At 41.0% G+C, this 21,864-nt stretch overlaps 1 protein-coding gene across 1 annotated transcript in view; it reads right to left on the reverse strand.

Annotated features, from left to right (window-relative positions):
- Positions 1 to 1,382: 1,382 nt before the first annotated feature.
- npepps (aminopeptidase puromycin sensitive) overlaps positions 1,383 to 21,864 on the reverse strand; it is a 29,401-nt gene continuing 8,919 nt past the window's right edge. Inside the window, exons 7-23 of the mRNA XM_038711898.1 lie at positions 21,633 to 21,729; positions 21,513 to 21,546; positions 20,922 to 21,036; positions 19,588 to 19,752; positions 19,330 to 19,434; positions 19,187 to 19,247; positions 18,988 to 19,097; positions 16,757 to 16,820; positions 16,456 to 16,595; positions 12,217 to 12,351; positions 8,280 to 8,499; positions 7,813 to 7,955; positions 6,616 to 6,672; positions 6,259 to 6,366; positions 4,838 to 4,993; positions 4,573 to 4,620; positions 1,383 to 3,581 (exon numbers count right to left, since the gene is read on the reverse strand). Coding sequence (XP_038567826.1) covers positions 3,435 to 3,581; positions 4,573 to 4,620; positions 4,838 to 4,993; positions 6,259 to 6,366; positions 6,616 to 6,672; positions 7,813 to 7,955; positions 8,280 to 8,499; positions 12,217 to 12,351; positions 16,456 to 16,595; positions 16,757 to 16,820; positions 18,988 to 19,097; positions 19,187 to 19,247; positions 19,330 to 19,434; positions 19,588 to 19,752; positions 20,922 to 21,036; positions 21,513 to 21,546; positions 21,633 to 21,729 — 1,905 coding nt within the window. The 3' untranslated portion in view covers positions 1,383 to 3,434. The remainder of the gene's footprint in view (positions 3,582 to 4,572; positions 4,621 to 4,837; positions 4,994 to 6,258; positions 6,367 to 6,615; positions 6,673 to 7,812; positions 7,956 to 8,279; positions 8,500 to 12,216; positions 12,352 to 16,455; positions 16,596 to 16,756; positions 16,821 to 18,987; positions 19,098 to 19,186; positions 19,248 to 19,329; positions 19,435 to 19,587; positions 19,753 to 20,921; positions 21,037 to 21,512; positions 21,547 to 21,632; positions 21,730 to 21,864) is intronic.

The following is a 21,864-nucleotide window of genomic DNA, read 5'->3' on the forward strand; positions in this document are numbered from 1 at the left end:
TGGGGGCGTGTGCGGCGTGCATATGATAAGGATCCATTATAGAGCGGCTTTGAACTTACAAATGTAAGAGCAAATGGAGGAAAAAATTCCACAAGAACCACATGCTCTTGGCTCATGAGGTCATCCAATGTACACAGGTACACTCCTACAGCACAGACACACACAATCTTCAAAGCTTAGCACACTGTAACTTATATACAGAAATGTACTGCACCATTTACTATTTTCTAGTTGCGTGCGCATGTTCAAGCGTGTGAGTGGATGGATGGTGGTATGTGCATGTGTTTGAACGAGGGAGAGACAGGGAGGGAGGAATCGTATCTTCTGCACAATGTATTTTCTATCTGTGGATGCTGCCATAGCTGGACATGTGTACACACACACCTCTTCAACAGCCATCAACACGCACACACAATTACTGACTAATCTGCCAAAAGCTGCAATAGGAAGCCTGGACTCCTTAATTAAAACCCGACATGATAGACTACATGAATTGGGACCATCATTGCCCAAATACCATATGCATTAACACAGCCAAAAATAACAGAAAAATCAAATATGATGTTCCTAATGAGGGACATCCCTAATAAGTATGGCTAAAAACATTTGAATTTAAACCAGGAACAAATACAACCCAAAAAAAACAAAGTCCAACTGGAGAAACTCTGTAGAGGTTTAGTCAACTTGCCAGTCCCACACTGGGATATGACCCTGTTTTATGTCTGTAATGTATTTTGATCAAACACACACGTTTTAGATTATGCACAATGTACGTAAGCGTAACTGAGTTCAAGTAAGTTTTTGGGTCATCACAGACCATGTCTGGCTGACAGTAACATTTTTCTTACATTTACTGGCAGCTCTCCGTTTCCTCTCAGATAAATGGCAAAAAATGTCCCCAAAATACATAAATATAATATAATATTCTGACAAATGTGTCTCTACAAGACAGGGCCCCAAGATCAGGTAAACAAGAAGCAGCTGCAGGGCTCTGTCGTTCCTCTTGTCTCGCTCTCTTCCCTCATTTATCATTTTCTGTATTATCTCTACTGTCAGCCACCTAATAGAGACCCCGCAAAAACATATTATTTAAAATGTAGCTGCCACCCTGAGGCCATTACCATTTTAGTTTTTAATTGTGCTCTAGTGGGGCATATTGTATTACCAACACAGACAACCTGAGGCCTTTGGCACCCTTGACAGTCTGGGGGTCCGCTTTCCCCACTTGTGTTCCCTACTTAGTTGATTAAAAAAATAAAAATAAATAAAAGATAGAAGACATGATGTTCTATATCAAAAAGACTTCCACGTGTACCCGTCGCTGCAAACAGTGGAAAGACTTGTTTTAAACAATTAAAGAGCAGTGACACATCTGAGAAATGTCTCGTAGTGACAGACACCGGATCAAGTGTTACTTTATTGGACTGCATATTTACGTTTGCCTTGGCATCACTGAAGTCAAAGCCGTCCTACCCGACAAGATTTTGCTCTTCTTTAACTCAGAACCACAAAGACATCCCACATGTTGAACTAACTTCATATTCATTAGAAAAAGACAAGACGGTCAACACAAACTCAAAGCTGCCTGATACGTTATGAAACCAAAATGTGCAGACGTTTGAATTTTCTCTCTGTAATCATCTGTGTCAATCTGTAACCAATTCATTTTTCATTGGGTGTAACTCAGCTGAGACATATATGCATGTTATTCATCAGTTTCAGTGCTGCTTTAACCATTTGTAATCCAATATGATCATCTCCTCACCTTGTTGATGTGCGAGATAATACAAAATAAATTACAAATCTGTTTCCAGGCATGCACACTCACACCTCACTCATTAAAAGTCAACGTGTACTAATATCACATAATTTGTTTTTATAATCCTTTTTTTTCACTTTAATGAACACCAACTGTATTTTTAAACAAAAAATTTAAAGAAACAAAAAGATAAACTGAAAAAAACAAAAACAACAACAAATGTTCCGGGGTGAGGGGCGTGGGAGGGTCTCGACAACAGGTTGGATGACTTTGTAGGGATGTTTTCAAAATAAAAAAAAAAACCACATCAAATTTTAAATTCTATATAGATATACTCGTTCAACAAGTCTGCATAATCTGTCACATTAGATACACTTGACGTTATGTGGAAGTCACCTATCATCACCACTTCAGTGTTAAATATTTACTGCAAACCAGTCGGCCGACTTAAGGCTTCCAAGTTAGACAACGAAGTCAAGTCGATCTGTCTCGTCCACAAAGTCCGGACCGGGCCTCCTCCGCACTCTCAACCCTACTAGGAGGCGTTTCCTGATGTTACTTCAGAACGAAAAGGCCCCGAAAAAGTAGTGTTGCCATCTTTTGTTCTTTCTCTCTCTGCTCAGAATATAAGATTATCTCAACATTTAAATAAATCACTGCATCTGATGTCTTATAAAACACGCCACTGTCTGGCAGATAAAGAAACGGGAGTTTAAATATGCTTGTTGATGATTCAGACTATACAAACTCTGTCTGAACAGAGCTTGAGGGGTTTTAGGGGGAGGTGGAAACAGGTAATCATGAATTTTTCCATTTAATTCTTTTAAAAAGGAACATCATCTGCAAAAAAAAAAAAAAAAAAAAAAATGCTTGCATTAAACAGTTTACAATGTAGTACCATGCTAGCGCTGCTCGCCTCATCCTAATCGTTTATTAGCAAATGGAGAATCAGTGCTGTTGGAAACTACAACACACACTACTGTCTGTTAACCCCCATTCTGTCCAGGGGCCTTCTGCTTTCACCCAATCACAACGCCCGAAAGAGAGGGAAACAGGAGAAAAGGGGGGAAAAAATTCAACACAATAAGAAATAATTTGTTTGTACAGAAAACAAACGGAAGTAAACAAAGCAGCAAATGCAAAAAAAAATAAAATAATCACACATCATGCATTTAAAATGAGTGGCAGCAGCAGAAAAAATTGGGGGAGGTAGGGGGGGGTTCACAGTTTTCTCAGCTACGACGCAGAGATGGATGAGGGTGTGCATACGGGGCAGGTGATGCAGAGTGCGTTAGCAGGGTTAGTGATCATTTCGAGCGACGTGGTGTTTCTGCGACTTCGCTGAGCATCGGTTTTATAACGTTACTTGTTGACTGCAGATGTCGTCTGCTCGTGGGCAGAATGGGGGTAAAACTACATTCCTGGTCTGACTAAGATGGATTTGCTTTGTTAAACGTAGAAAGAGTCTCTTTGCGTTTCCAACACTCTGTTAAATTCTTGTCTTTGTCTTCTTGATTCATACAGTTTCTTTAGAGAAATGAAGCCTGCTGTTACGCTCTGGTCTCCCGCTCTGGTCTGTATTGACGGGGGGGCCGAGGCAGCTATGATGCTGGGAGGTCCGCGCTGGAGGGAGGGGGGAAGGGGGCTGGAGGAGACGGCGGCGGCGGCGGTCGGCTCAGACTGGGGGCGCTTTGCGCTGCAGCAGATACTGCTGGATGTCGTCTGCGTCGCGCTTCAGCCAGGCAGCATTTAGGAGGATGTTCTCGCAGCACTGCTGCACTGTACGCTCAGCTGACGGCGTCGGGTGACTCTCAAAGAAACTCTGCAGGAATAGAAACATACAGAAACCAGTTTTAAAAAAAAGGGTGCGGAGCTCTTGGGAGGAAAATACAAAGAAACAAAAAGCCACGATGTCCCTCTGGGCTCCTGGACTTTTTTCAGTTGTCATTAAAATGCTCAAAAATAGAAATTTAAAAGCCTACATGTCCTTGACAACTGCAAACTCCACCTGCAGATGTAACGTGTTTGAAAGCTTTCAGAACAGCCTTCTCGTCAAACTGCTGTTTCTAAGGTAAAAATCTTTATTCTTTTTCAAACAGAAGCAGGTAACTAAAGCTGCTGTATGTAGGTTTTTTACAATCAAAGAGGAAAGATAAAAAGTCTCTGCATTATACTCTGCAACGAAGGGCTTCAAGTCTTTTCTAAATTAAAGGTACGAGTCCTGTAGATACAGAGATACCGGATGATGAAAATATGAATGATTTGATCCTTAAATACTTGGACAGTAATCTGACAAAACAAACAAACAAAACAATGCATAGCACCCCAATAAGACAAAAATAAAGATTGATAAGTGATACTATGAAGGCAAATGCAGGATTTCATACAAAACGATAATCAGAGTTTAAGGTTTCAGGGTGAAAACCGAATGATTAAGGCGCACACGACATAAGAGCAACCTCCACCGTTAGACTGCACCCGCCGCCCCCACCTCTCTGCCCACGTTTACTTCCTGTCTAAACTGTCGACCATTAAATAAAAAGGCAAAAAAATGTTTCCTGTTATATTTTAGATTTGTAGTACCACAACTTGTTATGGAGACGGTATTTCAGGACTGTGTTACTGAGGGGTTGTTGTGAAGTCTTCTGCCCCCTAGTGGTGAAAGTACCCCCCTCACATAATTCAGTTCCCATTTCAAACTCTGTTCCAAATAAAATAAGATGTAATGATTTATATTTGTGAATTAGCACACATTCTCCCCTCCACTTGAAAACTTTGTAAAGCAAGTGAGCAGTTCTGTGAAGCGCCCTCACCTTCACTTCAGCAGCCATTTTGTCGACAGCAAATCCATCAACTGAGAGCTGCAAAGACGAGAAACAGGTGAGCTCAATAAAAACAAAAGCAAACAGTCGCACAGAGAGTGAAGTCCCTGATCTGCCTTGTGAATATGAACAGACCAGAAACTGAATGATTAACCTTTCTGCTTATTCATCTAGCAGAATAAAAAGGTGTAGTTATCTGTGTTTGAGGCCGTGATAACGAAATTAATCTTACACATGACCCCATGAGATTTTTCACCTTGATGAGCCGTGATATGAGGAAGCCGCCTTGGTAGCGGTTGTAAAGCTCCTCCCAGTTGTCCTTGACAAACTTCCAGGCAGCTTTCCGGCCATGTTTACTGCTTCCTGCCACTCCCCCGATTACTGACACCGTGTCCTGGGGACGAACCTCTTCCTGTCGGGGAGAAGAACCAGAGAGAGCTGTAGTGAGGCTTGTTTCAGATGCAGTCAGCATCAGCAACTTGGAGTCGAAAAGGTCTGAAAGTAAGCAACCTACTAAAACCATTAAAGGTCCCATATTTCCTCATTTTCAGGTTCATACTTATATTTAGGATTTCTACTAAAAAATGTTTACGTGCTTACATTTTTTTAAATTCATCTTTTTCCTCATACTGTCCATTGCTTCAGCACCTCTGTTCACCCTGTTTGAACACTGGCCTCCCTCCCTGAAATCCCACTTTCTTCTGATTGGCCTACTTGCAGGAAGCCTGTCGAGGGGCAGGAACTAGCTGGCGCAGGGCTCACACACGCGCAGGGAGACTAGGCCTCACTGATTACTGAACAAAAACACAACTTTATAACTTTATTCTCTGGTTTTAATGAAACTGGATCAGATTTTATGGAGAAAATATTGTCTGGTTTTCCCTCTGATGTCCTCCGGCTGCTCTGCATCAATTTTCAATGATGACCCGATGTTGTTAGCAGTTACTTTAGCCGCTAACTAATGCTAATGGTAGCTGCTGTGCAACTAGATGTCCTATTAACTGACTCTGCCTGGACTGGAAGCTTGGTGCTCTGGGGTGTGTTGGTGTTTATACCTCTAACGTTAGTACAGAAGCTTTGGACCGCTGGTTCAGGCAGAGCCGGCTGATAACAGCAGCTAGCTCTTACTCTGGCATTAGCAACAAGCTATCTGTCCATCAGAAAACAACTGTAGCAGAGTTGAGGCAGAGCAGCTGGAGGACATCAGGGGGAAAAACCAGAGATTTAACTTTTCTTAATAACTGTAAAAGCACTTTCTGCGAGACAGACTGAACGACCTCCAGCTGTAGCTCGATGGATCGACCGCTTGGTGTTGTGTGGTACGGTGGGGCTGCGGGCAGTGTGTTCAGTATGTGTTCAGTGTGCGAAGCCTCTACTGCGCTGAAGGGGGTCCTATGCTAAACAGATCCATTCTTGATATTAAGAATGGAGGCCAATTAAAACGCCGTGTTTGCACACATTTACTGAAAGACTGAGCAGGACAAAAAGAGAGAGGACATTCAATGAAAAATAAATAAAAAACAGAAACTGGGTCTGATTTTCCTCTAGAGCACACGGTTGTGATAATGCTGGTTAAAAACAGAACTTTACAATAAATCAAAGTTCTTTCATTTCCTTTGTCACCCAGAGAAACAAAACTAAAACTTTCCAACATGAAGTAAACGTGGTCATGTGTACCGTGAGGGCAAAGCTGAGGACTTTCTGGATGAGGTCCGGGGCAGAGATGGCGCCCAGAACTCGCTCGATGCGGTTCTTCTCCTCTTGCATGTCGGCTTGTTTGTGGAGCTAAATGGGCGAGCGACACATACATGTATAAGAAAGAGAGAAAGAAGGGTGGAGAGAGAACCGTGGATAAAATGAGTTATGAAAGAGAAAGTGAGCTCAAGAACATGATAAAATAAATCTGGTTTTGTGAAAATTATCACTTATTTTAGAATGATTATGATAAAGTTCAATCCCCCACTAAATTTAATTTGTTAGTGTAATTGTCCCTGAAGATCTTCATGTCAAAGTAACATGCAAGCTGCAGTCTACCTTCAGCATTGTGTCCAATACGGCACTGTCTCCATGTTTCAGCACTGTTAAATACACCTGAAACAAGAAAAAAATAAACAGTCATGATGATACTGAAACATGATCTTTGCTATATTAAAAAAAAAATTAAAAAAATTGTAGTTTGCGACATTCTACTGGATTATTTCATACTGGTCAATCCCTGAATTTTCCAATCTCTGTATGAGGAGCCATTTGGACTTGTGGTGTAACCAGTATAAACGGCGCAGTGGTAAAGGCCTGTGCTACTACGACATCTTATTAGGGCATCATTGCCCATATATAGACTTTACCTGGGCGGGCCACCCAGGTATATAATGTGTATTTGACGACCCATTTAAGCATTTTGCAACAAAACACAGAGAGGTTATCTGGTATTACGTTACAAGGATATTTCACAAGCACAGACCAGGTAAAGCAACAGTGAACACACCAGTGCAGAGGACATTCTGTACCACGTTTGTTTCAATCATATGAAAGGCTATGTTATTAACAGGCCTCCTCCACACGTGGCGCACCTGCTGCTGTGAAAACTGAATCGCAGTTAGAAAAAAAAAACAAAAGACGGGTTCTGTGTGTTTTCGGCAACTTTATAAAATGTACTGCTGATGGAGCAGAGACAAACAGGGAGGGAGAGAGAGACAGGAAGAGGCGGGGCAAACAGCCCTCACATAATAAGCCACTTCCACCAGCCAGTTTTATGAAATACTTCCTTCCTGTTCAAAGAGCAAAAAGTATATAAAAAAATGGGGAAGAACTGCAGACATTTATACAAGACACATGCTTACAAGAGGCTTTGTTGCAGTCGGTCATATGTGCCCAACTGTCTGAAAGCTTCACCTCTTCTCTCTTGACTGTTATTAATAACCCCCCCCATGTTGTTTTAAAAAAAAAAAAGTACAATGGCCCTAATGTGCTGTCATAGCTACACAGGCAGGGCCAAACAAATTCACACACACACAGAAAAAGAAAAGAGGGTTTCAGCCATGTTTTGGAAATGGTTTGTCATTACAAAGTCAGAATATTAAACAGAATACAATTATCTGTTTTTTTAATCACTAACCAAAAAGACAAACCATGTTGAGCGCGAAGGCTGTTTAACAATGTGCTTTAGAAAAATGACAACAAAACAAAAACAAAAAATACTCGGGCTCATGGGTCGTGTTTTGTTTTGCTTACCGGGCTCCTGAGGTCTGCAGGCAGGGTCTGCTTGCCTTCCACGTGGTCCTTGAATCTCCGTCGGGCCTCCTCCAGCGTGGGCTTGTGTCCTGCCTTCCCCAGCTTCCCCAAAACCAGACTTCTCAACAGGGCGTCCAGGTGACCTGCAGGGCAAAAACGTCACGCTCAAGTTATCGTCTCGCCGCAGCACTGTGACCTTCAAGAGGACAGTTCATAATAACTATCTCCATCCTTTAATTGTATAATATATGTAAGATAATATATGCAGAATTTATATGCATATTAACATTACTCTGGGCTTTTTAGGATTTAAAAGAAATATATAAACTTAAAAAATTATGAGAGACATAGAGACAAACACAGCTTGAAATATCTTATTCTACAAGGTGTCTAAATAAATGTAAAATGCATCTACTTGGGTCTGAATGAGGAGATTTGAACACCGTGACAGTTTGTTCCTCCCTCACCTTCCCCTGGTTTGCTGTCCCAGCCGAGTTCCAGGCCGATGGGGGTGAAGAGGTCCCGGATGAACTCCTGGATCTCCTCGTGGAAGTCGGTGTGTGACAGCAGCGAGGACAAGACTCCCAGGTTGCAGCTGAGGTCGCTCCACACCGTGTAGTTGGGCTCGTTGACAAACGCCTCCATCAGTTTCAGCACCTCCACCGTGCTGATCATCCCTGCACGAGACTGAAGACACAAAACAATCAGCATCTGTAGAACTCAGAGACGCCTTAGTCTGTCAGATTCTCCCAAATAAAAATAAATCATAAGGACATAAGGAAGTTTATGCCACTATAATCGCTACAAGCAGGGTTTTTCCTCCATAGAGAAATGTGTGGTGCCACCCATTTTTTATTTTTTTTTTTACACATGCAGCTGGCGATGAATTAATAACCCAGCGGCTGTGTTGGTCTGACTGCGCCTGAACGCTCCGCTACGAAGGTGATGGCCGATGACTTCCTGTTATTTCTCACAATATAAAAGCCTTTTGTGGTTGAAGTGCGCCGGTATTCACCGGTACTGCCACTTTTACATTTTACTCTTTGGCGTACCGGCACCGGTCCTCTGCCCTCTCCAGATCAGGTTTTCTGGGCACTACGTGACGCTCACCTGTTCCCGTTCTCGCCTGCCTGCTGATCTCTGCAGGGAGATCGGGTGCCTGTCATGCAGCCGTGTGCCTCAAGCTTGTCAAAGTCACTTTTTGCGAACCAACCAATCACAGCCTGGAGGAGGCGGGACATTAAAAAATGGTTGAGGCACTACAGTAAACTTTAGAAATGTGGAACTTGTTGTTCTGTATGCACGATTATTATTATTAATGACTTAATAGGCTACTTTGCATAAATAAATGAGAGACTAACCACCAAGTAGAGTATTTGTCTTGCACAATAATTGAATGACTGAAAACAACCCACAAAAATGAAACTGCTGTTTTGTCCAACTGGAATTAATATTAGGCTACTAATGGTAAGCTATAGTAGACCATAGCCTACTATGATCTGAAATTATAATGAATAAACAAACATTAGCACTAATCAAACCTTAACCACAGTGGTGTAGGCTAATATTAGAGAGAGGTTTTATTAGTGAAACAGCTTAATCTCAACTAATAAACTATCTGTAAGCAAATTATCCAAATCAAGTGTAACCTGTAAATATATAATTATATTAACATTATACTGTACTTTTATACCTCCAGGTTGTAGATATATTATGTTTATCAAATGGTCAGAAACTACTAGAAAAATGCATATATTTCAGTCATAAGGTAACTCATCGCCTTTACTGTACACATACCCCAAAGGCCCAATCTGAGCCAGGAAAAACCCTGTACAAGTAAATCCTTTGGTATCTCAGAGGTCTCTTCCTGCATATTAAAAGCATTCTGCTTTATGGAAGTTAGGTTTTTTAGGGTGAAAGACTGCTATACTAAGTTGCCTTTCATATCACATTTAAACTATCAGACAATGTTTTATAGCGTACAAAGAAGAGGAAAAGTTGCTCAACAACCTCAAATTGATTTAGTTAAAATTTATATGAACACAGGTCTACTAGTGAAAAATTTTGTAACAAACAAAACATGCAATTTCCTGTAGGGAACAACAGGAATCAATGAGCTCTTAAATAAGATAAATCAAAATGTAATTTTGATTGAATAATAAACTTGTGAACTGTGAAGAGACACTGAAATGTCTGACACATCAAGTGATGTCCTCTTGATTTCCTGGTCAGGCCGAGGTCAGGGTTACAACATGTTTTGTAACTTCAAGCTAAAAGTAGTATGCGAAAGAAAGTAACATTAGACTGAACATCAACTTTCTGCCACCTCATACATACATACATACGTACACACACACACAGTTAACCCAGAGTTAACGTAAGCCCAGGGCTATGTGATTCACTCTGCACTTCTAGCCTGCAGTTGAATGTTTGTTGAACATGCGAGTAATGTTTACATTCTGTTAACTTCAGCTCCGTTTCACACTGGCACCTTTTAGCCCCAAGTTCAGTCGATTTTCAGGGGATAAGGCTGCAAACTGTGGGCTAACCCTGCTCTGGAGCAAGCCCAACAAGACCTAGGCTAAATTCGGGGTTAGCCCACTTTGGATTGTGCCAGTTAGCCTGGGGCTAACAGCTCCTTAGCGTGGGCTAAGTGCTGTGTGAAAATCCCTCATGTGAGGACAAAAACCAATAACAGACTCTGTGAAGTTTCAGTTTAATGTGGTTGTGACACATAAATCCCGCTGTTCTGCTTGAAAACACCAGACCGTCTGGAATTCAATAAAGAAAGATTCATGATCAGATGCTATCTGATCCTCCGCCCTGAACATTGCTGCTATTTGTCATAGCCCAACATCTGATTAAACTGTTTTCTCGTACACAGACGTTGGATAAGGCGTTATAAATCTTCTTTATTATACTGACTCACAACAGCAGACACTGTGCTTCAAGTCATTTTTGAAATTTCACATCTATCATCAGCTTTTAGTTGCCAAACACATAAAACTGAAGGGAAAAAAAATTACATTTTTTTCTCCATTAAGATTTCCTTTATTAAGGAGTTAAACTGTGGGATGTAACCCTAAAGATATTTCATAGGGATGCACCAAAATGAAAATTCTTGTCCGAAAGCCGAAACCAAATATAATGAAAAACTTTCCTGAACACCGAACAAGGTTTTACACAATTTTTTCCATTTATTTTGCCTTTTTTTTACCATTGCATAAATAGTCATAATGTGCTTTGTACTAGGATTTGGAGACTATGGGGGGTGGGTACTTTTAATGGACACATGTAATATGTTTTATACTTTATGTGAATATAATAATCTTGCATGAGGTTCTCGTATGGTGTAACATGAAGACTTGACAGCCTCACTTCAGGTAGGACTCTCCTACTGCAACACTTTCTTTGTAAAGAGAGAAACTGACAGGATAAAGTCGCTAACCTGCCTGTCAGCTCGCTCTGGTCCGTTTCAGTGGATTTACCATAAAGGCTTAAATATGTGCGCACTCCAAATTTAGGTGCAGGTAGCTTAATCACCTTCACAAAAATGAGTGACAGAAACACAAAGCGGGTCAGACAGTTTGTTGCCTTCTCTAAGAAGTCAGCCACAGACGGAGTGGATGTGCAAGGAGACAATTCAGTAGAACAGCGTCTACAAAACGGCGATTTTTGCATATTTCACGGACACTTTAAAATGCTTCCACACTGCCGACATGGCAACGTAATTGTTTGGAAAAATTTATTCAGTCTTTTAACTTATTACGCCGAACACCGAAAGTGCTTTTTTTTGCTATTTTCAGAAGCTTAATTGCGGTTGCCAAACACTCAGTGCATCCCTAACACTTCATATTCAGGCCTAAACTACTGTGCTGCATGAGACCCTCCTCTTAAAACACTGAGAAGAGAACAACAGACTATGAAAGTCAGCGTGCGTTCCTCATAGTTTTCCCAAAAACATGACTTGCACTGCTTGTAACTAATTCTAACAATATGTACACAACACACACTTTAATCTTATCTCAATGGCAGAGTTCTGCCCTTGGTTTCTCTAAAAGTAACATTTATGAGAGTTTGGAAAAGTCTGGATTTTTGTCATAATGCCAAACCATTAATGTGTCGGAATGTTTTTTTCTGTCAACAACATCAGCGATTTGAATTTGCACTTATGTGACTTTTTTTCTCCACACTCCATCATCCCTCACTTTCCCTATTCAGTCTTCCTGCACCATGTATTGGTTTACACCTTTCCATACCGACATGCAACTAGCCTTTTGGGGTGCCTAAATACTTTTATACGATATACGATTACACTGACGTAAACACAAAGAGAGAAAAAAAAAAAAGAAAATGACTGTTATTGTTTTATAGCCCAGCAGTAGGGTTGTGTGTGTGTTTCACCAGGGAGAAGAGGTCATTCTGCAGGCCGAGCCGGTCCACAGGCTGCAGGCTGAGGTCTCTGACGCCCGGCAGCAGACTCTCCAGCATGGGCGAGCTGTACTGGATGCGATAGAAGCCCACAGTGCCGGGGTTGATCTGTAAACAGCAGGGACAAAAACTGGGTCACACGGTGGGAAAAAATTTAGTCTAACCATTTTTAACTCTCAGGCTGAGTGCTCTTATCCAGCATGGCTTAAAGTGAGTGAAACCGCAGCATCTTAACTAAACCCTGGAGCATTAGCATTAACAATAACCCTGTTGTTGTGGCAGAATTTCCCCTGGTAATTCTGACTTTTAACTGAACAAAGGAGAGAACCGTAGTCCTCCAGATGTCTGTGTGTAATCTGCAGCTGGCACATAACTGAGCTGATAACAAGCCGACCCACAGGACTGGAGGAGTGGGGGATTCAAGGCATCATTTATAGATTAGTATCAGCTGTATAAAGCCCAATAAAGCATCAACAGCTAATTTGCAAGTTACATCCCTGAGCGATTAAACAAGCCTATTCACGTTCTGTCAAAAGCCAAACTGGGTCACAATGACCAGAATAAAAGTTTAAATAATATAACAGACTGAAGTCTCAGTTCGTTAGTAGACTAGCCGAATGCCTGTAGAGACTGACAGAATCAGAATCGGGTTTATTGCCAGTATTTGTAGTATTGCACAAGTATGTGCAAAGTTGAAGAAGTGCTCTTCTGCGCTTCCTCCCAAACTTACAACAAGGAAGTCCAGTTTGTTTGAACTTTAAACATGTCAGACATCTTCACTTATGACTCATGAATTCAGATTAAAACACTGGAAGCCATATCCTGTTTGGTAAATTTTCTGAATGAATGAAGAAATGTTATTTTTGCCAAACATGTCGACTCTTTTAACTCAAAGTTTTACTTTTTTGTATTAGGGCAGAAACGATTCATCAAGAAACTCGAATAACTTGATTACGTTTAATCCAAATAATTATATACAGCGCACAGAGGATTATTACTGTCACACAACGAGCTTACGCTGTGGACAAGTGAAGACGACGTGAACTGATGCCGTGGACTGCAAAATGGAGGAAGAGAGAGAAAATAGCGAGGGATGAAGAAGAGGCAGGCCAGAGAAAAATACAGGAAGTGTCCAGATTATGGGACGACAACACTTCAGTATCTGAGCAGAAAGCGTAGACAGAAGCATAGAAACAAGGTAACGTTAATGTAGTATTTAACGTAAATCATGATTGCTAGTTGAGATGATGCTAGTCAAGGTACAACTTAGCTGTAAATGTGTAAAAGTGCATTTGATGTTATTGTCCTCTGGTTAGTCTGTGAGTTTGGGTTGTAACATTGTAGTTATATTAGTTACACACAGACTGTATAAAAGAAGTGGACGTAGTCATGGTGATGTCACCCGCTGGTTTGTGGACTGCTGTTTTGAAGCCTCGAGTTTGGCCGATAGGGCGCCGCCATGTCGAGTTTTTACAACTAGGAAGTGCCCGGAAGTGACCATACTTGGACGAGACGGTGGAGCTAACAGCCGTGTGCGGAGTGTCATTTTAACAGGGCTGATAACTTTGAAACTAAACTAAATGTACTCACCAGAGAAAGTTAACAGCCAACTCCTAATAAGTTTTTTCAACAGCGCTGGTTAAACTTGCACAGTGCCGAGGATACGAGTCACTCTAGCCTGACTGACAGATCGCCATGGTAACGACTTGTCAATCATAGATAATCCTGCCCTGAAACATACTCTGCTTTATGGTCTATTAAAATAAATGGGACCATTATTTACTAAATCAACATCATTTTGAAACTAGCGAGTGTGACCATAAACTCATCTGGAAAGTGTTTACTGAGGTAATAAACCAGCTGAGAAGTAGCCTCATTTTACCATTGATTCTAATGGAGCAGGACTTCTTTATACAACCAGAAGAGTCGCCCCCTGCTGGCCGTTTGATAGAACGCAGGTTTCAGGGACTTCCACATTCGCATCAGATTGCTGACTGGAAGCTTCCCGCTTGGTTACACAGCTGATCCTGGTACCGGGGCCGCCAAACATAAGTATTTCTTATCTGATTACATGATGGAATAATCTGAAGAATACTCGATTACTAAAATCATCGACAGCTGCAGCCCTACTTTGTTTGCACATGGCCGCGTTTTAACAAACATGTATAAACAGATTTGTAGAGCCACATTATGATGGCAGTGTTTTCATACTGCAGAATACAAAGATGTTGAATTGTTAAAAGCAAACCAACAAATGATCGCATGAATATCCCATGTAGATAAACAAGTGATAGGTGAGACCGATCCACATTAAATATAGTTTCTACAACAATGTCACTCAGTGGTGCCTTCAGGTACGTTCCAACCATCACGGCAGGCTACCAAACAAGATATTACTGCCACAACAAACCTTGGTACATAAAATTGTTTTATTTATCACTATCAGGGTATATACAGGAAACCTGAAGTAAAATTCAATACCTCTTAAGACCTATATCAAGACTTTTTAAACATATTTTAAGACTGTCGCACCACTTTGAACTGTTTAAATGCACAACATTACAACCAAACATGTGAGAAACAGTGTGATTTGTGTTTTAGTTGGTTCAATCTAGATAACGTTAACTTGCCAGCAAACGCCAACCAGTCGATAACTACTTGACATAACTTATTTTCAGGCATAAATTTGTAAAGGGCGTACTGTTGGTTGTAATCTGAAACCTTACTGCTAGAAGCCACTAAAAACTACACAACGCACCTTTAACTTACATTTACTATAAACAGATTTTGAGACTGTAAACCTAAACACTTTGATAACTTTCATCAAGCACTGTATAAATACAACACAATTCAAATAGGCCAGAAGGGAACAAAGCTGAAGAGAATAAATTCGAGTGATGGATAACGTTGGCAGTGTGGTCGGTGTAGCACAGACATTTGCGATCAACAACTGCTGTCTGCATTGTAAAGCTGATTTGTGTACATTTTTATAACAATAACTTTGGTAAAACAGAGGTGAAACAGAACAAGGGGAACTTGTTGCTCTCAGGAGGACCACATATTGGCACAATGGCATTTGTCTGCTACAGGGCCTTTATCCACAGCCTGGAGGAGAACCTAGTATAAATGAGCGTATTAATATAATATTATAACATTATATTGAATGTATATTGATAATAAAATAGTAAACTGTTTGATATGAATATGCTAATTATATGATGTTACTATATTCATTAATTCCAGCAGTTTCAGTTTGGGGTTGTTTTCATTCATTAACTTTGTGCAAGAAAAATGTTCTACATGGTAGTTAGTCTCTAACTTTAATTTTAAGTAGGCAACTAACTCGTCAATAATCATAACTATTTACACAGAACAATGGAGGTCAGCATTTATAAAGTTTGCTGCAGCACATCAAACTTTTTTTTAATGTCCCGCTCCGTCCAGGCTATGATTGATCTGTTCACAAAAAGTGACACAGACGAGCGCATCGGCTTTATGAAATATTGAACGTGTTTCAATAAAAAGCAATGATTTAGCTAAATAGCCAGCTAACGTAGCCAAACCCAAATGCTGCTTATATTTTCCTCTATTATTATAATTTTTTTTTCCTCCATCTCGCTCTTGTTTTTGATTAACGGGGCTGTTCAAGTGGCCACAGAGCTCAGACCGACTATGTTTTTAACGATTAGCATCGGGGGTCCGGCGTGGTGGAAGATTACAGTCGGTTTGTGCTCGTCAATCAGTTTTCCAGTTCGATAACTGCGCCTAACGTTAGAAGAATCACTCGCTAAGTCCTGCCTATTTAGTAATTTTGGCTATGCAATATAAATAAATACGTTCACCGACACTTTTAGCAGACAAACTCTTTGGACAAAAAGGATGTTCACATTGACAAAAATATCTACAAAATTGAATACCTTGTTAAATGACTTTTTAATGGCCTTAATTTTTGCAAAATGGATTTATTACCTTTTAAGACCCCGCGGACACCCTGACTATATGCCAGGTATCGGATCAGAACTTGGCAAACACCCTGACCTTTGGTATGGCAATCAATATCAGGATCATGCTTCCCTGATTGCTGGTGACTACTGCTGAGCGATCTAAAAACTAAAACTGATATCACTGCTGTGGATAAAGTACTCATCTAAATATCGAAGGTGAACTGAAACATTAACTGCTGGTGTTGGAAGAACCGTGACTTGACCTCACCTTGATCCACTGGTCAGGAGCCACGCCGCTCACTGTGATGGTCGTCTCGGGTCTGTCCAGAAGAACCTTGAGCTTGGTGCACTTGGGGTCCTCGCTGGTACAAATACTAATGGGGACCATCCAGTTGGGGCAATCCTCACCTGTCCAACAGAAAAGTAAAGGAGCCAATGAGAAGCTAGCACAAAAAGATATCAGTTTTATTTTAAAATGAATGCAAAGCAGCATTAACCCTGTGTTGTTGTTTTTTTGCAAATGGTTTGAGTTGCGTACATTTTTTTGGAAACAGGTCATAAACACTCACCATTATGTGGTCCACTGGCACAGAACTTCTTCTGAGATATTTTGAGGATGCGGTCGTCACCTTGCTATAAATAACATGTTCAGTGTGTGTGAGGAAGACAAAATGAAACACAGAGTACAGAATTAGAAAAAGACACCAGACACCTGTCACTTCTGCTGGTGAATTGAATAAAGTTAAGGGAATAAAAAAAAAAGTCAATAGGTATTATTCATAAAGACCATGTGACATCACAGTGCTTTATCGCCATTTTTGTGTCGGGTAACAGCAACCACTACCCGAGGAGACTTTTGTTTAGCCGAATCTTCATGTAAAAGATGCTAATGAACTGAATGGAAACCCAGTCTGCATGAAAAGTCGCACCTGTGAGCTAGAGTGCTAATGTTAGCTAAGCAGCTGTAAGCCCGTTAGCTATTAACTCGCTAGCTAGCATGATCACTCTAGACTTAACCACCACCGAAATAACATGGGTGATAATTGTTGTTGACTCACTTACATGTCCAGTGATCACATATATATTTTTTCTGTTCCAGATGCCATATCTTGGTGTGGTTCACCCGTCCTGCAACGGCGCATTGATGGATTATGTACAAGATCCATGTAAGTGTCAGGAAAAGTAAGTTGGGGCGGACGCTTGGCAGATTTAAGGGACAAAATACAGTTGGATATAAATTGAGGTCTGTCCGTCTCATTTAGATGCACTGCAATCAAACATAACATAAATAACTATCTGTAGCCTAATTTTCACTTTGTCGGACACAAAAAAAGGCGACGGGACATTTCATATTACAACTATAGTCACCAAAATGCTCTCACCAAGTCAGACAGACAAACCACAGCAAAAGTTAAATCACCCGATGTTCAATAAGGCAATTTTTTTCAATCAAGGTTCCCTCAGTACTCTTGTAAAAACTAAAATACGACCAGACTTCAGAGTGATCTCTGCAGTCTGGTCTCCCGTTTTGTTGTCATTGACCCAAACAAACAGTGCGCCTGCTTCTGGGAGAGTGTCGATGACTTTGGTTGATGCTGGACAGTATTTGCCGATTAGTTTATCGAAGCGCAGTAACCGAACCTGGTAATCATGGTAATTAAAATGTGTACGATAATAATAACCACTGGGAATTTTACCATGGTTTATCATGAAACCGGTAACCGTTTCTTCCCTATTCGGTACTAGGCCTGGGCGATATGGACCAAAAAGTCATATCCCAGTACTGTTAGGCTGTGTTATACCGGTATAAAATATATATCAGTATTTTCTGCTAAGTTGGCTGTGGGGGAGTGTTTAGGGGCATGTTTTTACTATTTGTAGGAACTTAGCTTGTTTGTAATTTCAGTTTAAATTGTACTTCATTCACTCACTTACTGAATCCGCCTCCTCCAGTTCTCTTCACGCTTACAGACCTAACGTGCCTCTGCTGCAAACACGTCCATGTGCTCCGCTTCTTTCGGTCTCTCCCTGGTAACTTTCTCCATCAGTAGTAGGCTACGTTGTATAAAGTCGCCAAAAAAGAACCTTTTCTCCCACAATGCAGTTCATAGCAGCAGCTGCGCTGCATGTTAGCCATTCAAAACAAAACCAGCGTGGTAGCTAACAAATTACACCTGCACTATTGTGTTCAATGTCACTTTACCTGGTCCATGCATCTAAAATATCCACAGTGTCGCGATTTGTAACATAATGACTGTGTTTCCCTGAAAAATGCTACAATGTGCCGCCAAATACACCTTGGCGGCTTTTAATACACCTGGGCAGCCCGCCGGAGTAAAGTGTATGTGTGGGAAACAATGACTGAACTGTTGTTTTTTTACAAACCAGGTCTTCAGCAGTGTCTACTGGCACTGTGTCTCACTCTCCATGTTGTTAGAGACTTTGTGAGTAAACGGCTGCGTGCAGACGCAGAGGGTGGGGCTGCACAGTGAGGGAGGGAGAGAGGAGCAAACGCTGGCGGGACTTTATGAAACATATTAATTAACTCAACATCAAACTATATCGGTATAAACGGTATTGTCTAATTTTATATGTCTTTTGAAATTATATCGGTATGTACTTTATACTGATATAACGCCCTGCCCTATTCGCGACCAGTGAATACTTGGGTCTTGTGAATTCTGAAATCCACCTCTGAACAGACTCTAGCTCTGTTCCAACTTTCTGACCACACGCAGCTCAGTCAGTGAACAAAAACGTCTGATTTAAAGCACTCAACCTTGTGGTCAATTAAGCTCACCTGTTCCTGATCGACAACTATTATCGGGAAGCCCATCTGCTTGGTCCACGAGCTCATCACAGCAGCAATGGGTTTTCCACTGGCCTGTTCCAGACAGTCCCATAGATCCTCTGTGGAAGGCAGCAGGGAGTTAAGAGGATCAGGAATCAGTGCAGTTAATTTACACAACGGTTTCATCTTGAGAGAAATATTTCCTTACCAGTCGAAGCATTTTTGTGTTGGAATTTCAAAAGATAAGCGTTCATTCCTTTCCTAAAGTCCTACAAAGAATGAGTAAGAGGTCAAGCTTAATGAACAAAAAACAAACATAAAAACAGTACTGAGTGTGTTAGAGCAACCAACCTCATCTCCTATGTAGTTGTGCAACATGCGGATCACAGATGCTCCTTTGCTGTAGGAAATGGCGTCAAAGATTTCATCTACCTCTGATGGATGGCCCACATTCACCTGGAGCACATAACACAAAGCTAGAAATCAGATGTTAAGTATTTGGCAATCACAAGCTAAATAAATAATAACAATTATAACAATCCACAAGTAAACACATTCTTCCCAACAGACGGCAGCTTTCAGTTCCTCCAGGCTGCCACCACAGCTCACCTCTATGGGATGGCTGCTGTCCAGTGCATCCAGGTCCAGAGCGCGGGTGTAGTCGGCTGAGACGAACTGGGTCCAGATGTCGTACTCTGGGAAGCAGTGGTCCACACACAGATACTCGATCCAAGATGCAAATCCCTCATTAAGCCACAGATGGGTCCACCATTCCTGTATACACAAAGACACACACTAACATGACACAGTGTCCTCCACGTCCTTCACAACTGTTCCCCTCTAAAATTTGATCACCTACACTACAAATACTAACATTGCCTCAAAGTGACAATACTTTTATTTAAAAGAATAATGGGTAACTTAGGTTGTTGACAAGATATAAAAATATTTACGTTCTACATTCGATTAAAACAAAAGGAAGGGATTCTTGGCTCTGACTGTGGTGCGACAGTAACCAGGGTGCTCCGGATGCACAAGTAGGCAATCGCTGTCCACATAAAAGTAGGGATGCACCGAATGTTCAGCCACCAAAAGAAATCGTATGAAAATAGCAAAAAAAGCACTTTCGGTGTTCGGGCTAATAAGTCAAAAGACCGAATAAATTAATTCTAAATAAATATTAAATGGCAGACTTATATACATATTTGCTGGTTCCAGCTTCTTAAATGAAAGGATTTGCTGCTTTTGTCATAAATGAGTCTTTGGGTTTTGGACTGTTGGTTGGACAAAAGAAGCAATTTGAAGAAGTCACTATGGGCTCTAGGGAATTGTGATGAGCATTTTTTTTTGCAACTTTCTGACATTTTTTAGAGAGTGGGGATGGTGCCTTTGGGCCCAGATTTGATTACCACTGTGACACATCCAACAATGTATCCCTGAGCAAGACTGTTAATCCTGTTCCAGAGGCGTGCGACCTCTGACATACATAGCAATTGTAAGTTGCTTTGGATAAAAGCGTCAGCAAAATGAGTAAATGTAATGTAAAGTTTATAGACTAGACAACTGAGCAAATAATTGGCAGATGAATCAATAACGAAAATAATTGTTAGTTGCAGCCGTAACAGATACAGTATAGTACAGACACAAAATAAAATTAGTATGAGGTTTGTTTCCTACAACCCCGAGATGCAGATTGGTTTCTGCAATTAACTAGCTTATCAATATTAAAACATTTTATCTGTTTTATATCTTTTTGGATACACAGGATAAAACTCTTTAAGCTGAGAGCTCAGTTTTTTTTTAACATTACTTTTTATCATCAGTCATTGGTTTTGTTATTTTTACGGTAATTATTATTATTAATGTTTTAAAAGCTCCTCACAAACTGGATTTCTGGAGGTATTTTTAGCTACAAGTGGTTGATGTAAGGTTACGCTAGTTACCATGGTGACCAAGTTTCCGAACCACTGGTGGGCAAGTTCGTGTCCCACCACCAGCGCCACCCACTGCCTGGAGGATGAGCAGGAGTTCTTCGGGTCGATTAGCAGTGCCGTCTCCCTGAGAAAAAACACCCAACAGAGAGTTGAGGTTAACACAGAGACAGCTGAAGGTCGATGCTTCCTCTCAACGCCAGCAGGTTTCTACTCCATCAACCATCCGGAGGCCGCTTCAGCCGCTGGGCTGTTTATTAAGAAAACCTGTATGCAGGCGGCTGTAGATGGAAGATGAATGGAACCTGCTGCCGTATGCTAATCACACGCCATCTGAAAAACGAACAGGTGGCAACACGTTCAGCTAACCACAAAGCAATTAAAAAGCCATCACTGCTGTCGGGCAAAATAACACAACTGCAACAAGAACTTTCAGAAAGAAAAAAAGTGACCTAAAGTTGCATGAAAGTAATTCCAAAGAAAGGGCTCTGATGTCAGCAAGGCTTTGTGCTTTTGCAAAATCGAAGGGGCTTTAACTTTTTTCAGCATCTGAAAATTTTAAATATTTTTAAAATATGTAGCTGAAGAGCAACTAAAGCTTACCTGTAGGTAACAAGGCCCCAGTTTTCCATGGCACCTGAATGGGAGGAAGCAGTACGCATTTCACAACATTTTCAGTGGAAATGTCTCAAATGACTGAATGTAGAATTGGCAGCTACTCACCAGCAGCAAAATCGGCAATAGCTATGAGATCAATTTTAGGCAATGGATAAGGAACATTGAAGTAGTCTTTGTAGAAAGGTAAGGTCTTAGTCGCAACCTGCAAAAAAAGAAAAACAAATTGTTAACCAGCAGCTGTCAGGACAACCTGTACACAGCAAGATTAAAGGAGACACAAAGGATCAAGCAGATTATTCAGGATTGAATCCGCCATCACACAAAAGCTGGTAAATTT

Source organism: Micropterus salmoides, unplaced genomic scaffold, assembly GCF_014851395.1.
Source record: "Micropterus salmoides isolate LMB-PRFRI ecotype aquatic unplaced genomic scaffold, ASM1485139v1 Ms_hic_scaffold_1, whole genome shotgun sequence".
Classification (NCBI taxonomy): Eukaryota; Metazoa; Chordata; class Actinopteri; order Centrarchiformes; family Centrarchidae; genus Micropterus; species Micropterus salmoides.